The 6,210-nt window shown below is 32.6% G+C and overlaps 1 protein-coding gene across 1 annotated transcript; it reads left to right on the top strand.

Annotated features, from left to right (window-relative positions):
• Positions 1-1,543: 1,543 nt before the first annotated feature.
• Positions 1,544-2,470, top strand: LOC124100079 (olfactory receptor 5K3-like). Its single transcript, XM_046455395.1, has one exon. The coding sequence runs from the start codon at positions 1,544-1,546 to the stop codon at positions 2,468-2,470; it is 927 nt and encodes a 308-aa protein (XP_046311351.1).
• Positions 2,471-6,210: the final 3,740 nt, after the last annotated feature.

Genomic DNA, 6,210 nt, shown 5'->3' with positions numbered 1-6,210 from the left:
CTTCAAAAATATCAATAAGCAGGCACCAAGAGGTCACTAAGGATCATTCGTAGACAAACATTTACTCACAGGGAGAGCTAGGACTGGAATTATTTCTGCATTCTTCCCAGAGTTTCTTACAGCTCCATTCACAGAAATATGTTAAAAAATAACCTCAAAATGCTTATATATGGTTACAAAAATTTTCAGATATTGTGAAAAAAATAAGACAATTTAAATTATACATGAGAAATTGTAGATTGTGTTGTTTATAGAAGACACGCTCCTAAATTCAGAAAATGAGAGCAAGGTGTTTTGGAACATTTAGATAAAACTTTATATAAACTATGCCATAAAAATGAAAAAGGATTTAGATATTTGGAAAAAAGATCAATGGAAGTCATGGAATGGACAGAAATGGTGTTTATGAAAATTGCTGTGACATTAGGAAATGTTTGAGAGGTGATAACATGTGCAGCATTATTTATTTAATGTTTCAAAGTAATTCACTTTAAATATGACTAGTCCACTCCATAGTACTTAGTGATCTTTGTAAAATCTCAGGAAAAAAATCCAATACCTGTAATGCTTTTATAAAAAAATTAATCCACCTAAAGAAGTTATAAAAATTGTATCTCAGTAAGGAAAAATACATATTCATAGAAAATTAATTTTAAATTTATCCTAGGGATCTTAAACAAATACAGACACTATAATTACTTGGGAACAATGATCCAAATATGAGTATGCTAAATTTTTATGTTATACTTGCATAAATGTATGCATTCCAGTATTCATCTTGAAATTATCAAGATGTCTTTTTGAAGGTAAGAATCACACTATGAAGTCACAGATGCTGACAATTTTGCCAAGTGTAGGTCTGTCTCCCTGGAATCAGATGTAACAGTAAACTAGAGAGTATATGGGATGCTAGAAGAAGGCACTCCTCTGTTATAAAAGAAACAAAATATTACCCAGCCATAAAAGAGAATAAAATCATAGCATTTGCAGGTAAATGGATGGAGATAGAGAAGATAATGCTAATGGCCCAATAGACCCCTAACTCATAAGAGAAAACAGCCTTTTAAAGCAAAACAAACTTTGAATTAAACAAGTTCACTAGGATTTGAACAACTTTGGGATTTGAACAATCCCCAAAAACCAAGTGCCGAATGTATTCTTTGATATAAGGAGGCTGATTCATAGTGAGATAGAGAGCAGGAGCATGGGAGGAATAGACGGACTCTAGATAGGGCACAGGGGTTGGAGGGGAAGAGAGGGGGCATGGGGTAATTATTGATGGTGGAATGTGATGATCATTATTATCTAAAATACAGGTATGAAGACACAAATTGGTGTGAATATACTATGTATACAACCAGAGATATGAAAAATTGTGCTCTATATATGTAGTAAGAATTGTAATGCATTCTTCTGTCATATATAAATGTAAATAAATAAGTAGAAAGATAAATAAATTAAAAAAAAGAAAAAAATGAAAATCACATGCTCTTAATAAGTACATTGTATGCACATAATTTCTCCCTCAACAGAAAAGCAAGAGATGACTAAGAACAATCACTCCTTAATGACAGAATTCATTCTCATGGGGTTTACAGATCAACCAGACTTTAAGACACTTCTGTTTATGGTGTTCTTTGCCATCTATCTAGTCACCATGGTGGGGAATCTAGGGTTGGTGGCCTTGATTTACATGGAGCGCCGTCTTCACACACCCATGTACATCTTCCTGGGCAACCTGGCTCTCATGGATTCCTGCTGTTCCTCTGCCATCACTCCCAAGATGCTAGAGAACTTCTTTTCTGAGTACAGTAGGATTTCTCTCTATGAATGCATGGCACAATTCTATTTTCTCTGTCTTGCTGAGACTACAGACTGCTTTCTTCTGGCAGCAATGGCCTATGACCGCTATGTGGCCATATGCAGCCCTCTGCAGTACCACTCTCTGATGTCAAAGAAACTCTGCATTCAGATGACCACAGGGGCCTACATAGCTGGAAACCTGCATCCCATGGTTCATGTAGGACTTCTATTTAGGTTAGTTTTCTGTGGATCTCATCGAATCAATCACTTTTTTTGTGACGTCCTTCCCTTATACAGACTCTCCTGTGTTGACCCTTATATTAATGAATTGATGATACTTATCTTGTCAGGCTCTATTCAGGTCTTTACTATCACTGTAGTATTAATCTCTTATTTCTATATTCTCTTCACTATATTCACAATGAAATCCAAAGAAGGAAGAGGAAAAGCTCTATCTACTTGTGCATCCCACTTTCTCTCTGTGTCAATATTCTATGGTTCTCTGCTCTTCATGTATATTCGGCCAAATTCATTTAAAGAAGGCAATAATGATATGCCTGTTGCTATTTTTTATACTCTAGTCATTCCTTTATTAAACCCTTTCATTTATAGTCTAAGAAATAGGGAAGTAATGAATGTTATTAAAAACATTGTGATGAAGAGATAACTGTACAAATATTGTTTGTCTCCCCTAGAAATTGATTTTAACTTGATAATAACTTTTTCTTAACTTACAGATACTGAGAAAGTAGAAAATGCCTATTTCCAGAATAAAATATTAAATTCTGACAACATGATGATACTGCTGTCAAATTAATTTAGAAAGTAGAGATTGTGTTAAAGTATATTTACAAAATGTTATTTACCACATTTCATCAGGTATGAACTAAATAATATTTTCTGATTGCCAATGTGAAATCAGTCCCAATTGTTAGCAAATCCAAAGAATGCTAGGAATAATAGTCACATATATAAAGGAAGACATATTTAATATTTTTTTGCAAATTTCTTGAGTTTCCAATTATAATGTATATCCTCAGGCACATTCCAAGATCTCAGATACTAATATTTTTTTAATCAACACCATCTATGAGAAGCATAGCATACTTGAATTTGATTTCCAAATTGACTTTAGGAGTTTCAGTAAATTAGGTTTGAATGTGGGTTCAGAGATAATGTCTTCCAGTTAAGAATGTTTTCATGTTAGTGTCACTTGTTTTTACTCTCAAATTCTCTGAAATCTAAAGTACCTATATATTAGTGAGTTATCAGTCTGTATTTTACAACAATGCTATTCATAATGAAAATCATATGGATTTTATTTTTTCCAGATTTTGTTGTATACGTCCAACCTGAGACTAATTATTTAGTATATCAATAAAATCATTTTTTTTCTTCCAGACATTATTATTTATTTCCTTATGTGTCAACCATGTCATGTCTGATTTTGTATTACCAGTACTCAAACTGTGCCTGAATTATTTGGTTATTCAGTAAATATTTCTTTCAAAATGGTTTTTGTGTTTCTATGTTAGTATAAAATGGACTTAATGTTTTTATTTTTGAATGATGAATATGTTTTCAGTTTTTCTGTTTTAATTTCTAATCTGATAAACACCAACAGATATATCATCTATGTAAGCAAAGGCTCTTAGGGTTTGACATGTATTTTAAGAGTCTAAAAGAATCCAGAGACCAAAAAGTTTGAGAAGCTCTGAATTGGATGGATATTGTACACATTGTATTTTAATGGTAATTTTCAGTTGTCAGAGTTATATCCATTGATGTTCTTTACCTTCTCTAACAGCATTATGATTCATGTTGTGTATTTCAGCACCACCCACCATTATCCTAGCAACACTGAGTCCCAGACATCTCTTGAAGAAACACTGTGTCATTTACTTGGGGCCACTGAGTCAAAAGAAAAGTTTCTGGGAAATGAAAAGACATTCACACACACACACACACACACACACACACACACACATAAACACACACATGCATCACAATATTCATCTTGCTCTCTCTACACAAATGGATGTGAAATCTGTCACCACCTACTGTTCAGCATCAAAAACAAAATTAACCTATTGTCATACTCAACACTCAAACAAGGGCTGAACTGAGACAATTCTAAGAAAATAAACCAAAAATATGTGGAGTAAATCATCCCTTCCAGTCATATAATCCAGTAAATGTTACTATTTAATATTTGTCTGAAAAAGTGTTCTGTTTGCAACGATTAAATGCTAGCTATAACATTCCTGTCTCTTACAAGTGTTCTTTAATGCTCAAAATGAATCCTCAAACATTTTTAGAGTTTACAAATACTTTTTCAATGGTATTGACTTCACTACTAAGCACAAATATTAAGCCTTTTACTCTGATTACTATATTCTAATATTAAGAGCTCCACAATAAAACATTGATGGCCAGGAAGATATATACTTTCTACATAGAGATAAAGTAGAAATATATGCGTTATTTCACATTTTTCATCATGTGCAATTGTGAAGCTCAGAAATCAAATCCAGGATATCTGGCTCCAGAACCCATGATCTTAACCTTTAAAACATGTTATAAATTACATAAACTGAAGGAAGCACTGGAGGAAAATATTTTAGAACGTAAGTAATGAAATGAGCAGAAATTTAAAAGAGTTGTGGATCAATCACAGTTCCAAATTTATTTTGAAAATTCTCAAAATAACAGAAAATTTAGCAGTATCATATAACTAATACTCATGTGTATTTTTAGCTAATTAAAAATGAATTAAGCAATTTACATTAATCTATTCAAAATGTGCATGTATGGGCTGGGGTTGTGGCTCAGTGGTAGAGTGCTTGCCTCATGTGTGTGAGGCACTGGGTTCAATCCTCAGCACCACACAAAAATAAATAAATAAAATAAAGGTATTGTGTCCATCTACAACTTAAAATTTTTTTTAAATGTGCATGTATATATATAATATATACATGCTTGCATATATTATATATCTACCTACTATCAATATATACATATTACATACATTTCATGTATTTATACATATTTATACTCACAATATTCTGTTTGAATTAAATTTAGACCTGGGGGTGCCTCTGCACTTATGTTCCTAGGGAATGAAATGCAATCTAATTTAGTATTGCAACCAAGCAAAAGCTTAAATAAGGAGTAAGCTCTTATAACCAATAGCTGAGTGTTAGTCAATCATAGCCAATCACAGCAGCTGAGCTTATGTCAATCAAAGCTCATAAATATGTGAACACATTGCAGTTCTTTGAATTAATTCTGGGTCTGAGGATGCCTAATTCAGAAATTGCGAACAAGAGTGGGTTAAGGTCTTAAACTGAGTGTGTATGATGTGTGAAAATTTTTAAACTAAAATATATATTTATACAAATAATTCATAACACATGTAAATAATATGCACTATGTAAACATATATGCCTTTCCTTGAACAATAGATGCCTTGTAAAATATCCAAACTGTATTTTCTGATGTTTCCTCTTAATTAGATTTAAGTTAAATAATTTTCAGCAATGATAAGCATCCTAGAATATTCTAATCACATTCTTATTTGTTCTACTTAGGTATACATGACAGTAGAATGCATTTTGAGATAATGAACATTTTTTCACACACTTGTTGATTGACTGTATTTATTCTTCTGTGAAGTCTCTGTTCAGTTCTTTAGCCCATTTATTGAATGGGTTACTTATTTTGGGGATGTTGAGTTTTTTGTGTTATTTATATATCCTAGAGATTGGTGCTCTATTTGAGATGTGTATGGTAAATGTTTTCTCCCATTCTGTAGGCTCTCTCATCCGTTGATTATTTCCTTTGCTGAGAAGAAGGTTTTTAATTTGAATCCATCCCATTTTATTCTTAATTTTACTTTTGCTCTTCAGGAATCTTGTTAAGGAAGTCAGGTTGAAAGCCGATATGATGAAGATTTGGGTCTACTTTTTCTTCTTTTAGGCACAGAGTCTCTATTCTAGTGCCTAAGTCTTTGATCCGCTTTGAGTTTAGTTTTGTGCACAGTGAGAAATAGTGTTTAATTTAATTTTGTTTTACAAGGATTTTCAATTTTCCCAGCACCCTTTGTTGAATAGGCTGTCTTTTCTCTAATGTACGTTTTCAGAGCCTCTGTCTAGTATGAGATAATCATTATTGACGTAGGTTTTTCTCTGTGTCTTCTATTTTGTACTATTAGTCTACATTTCTATTTTTGGTGGCAATACCATCCCATTTTTGTTACTATTGCTCTGTAGTATAGATTAAGGTCTGGTATCATGATACCTCCTGCTTCTCTCTTCTTCCTAAGGATTGCTTTGGCTATTCTGGGTCTCTTATTTTTCCAAATGTATTTCATGATTGCTTCTTCTAGTTTTATGAAGAATGTCATTG

This window comes from Marmota monax, unplaced genomic scaffold (genome assembly GCF_021218885.2).
Source record: "Marmota monax isolate L192 unplaced genomic scaffold, Marmota_monax_Labrador192_F-V1.1 WCK01_AAM20220418_F8-fsc00053, whole genome shotgun sequence".
Lineage (NCBI taxonomy): Eukaryota > Metazoa > Chordata > Mammalia > Rodentia > Sciuridae > Marmota > Marmota monax.
This window is presented reverse-complemented; position numbering and strand designations above follow the sequence as displayed.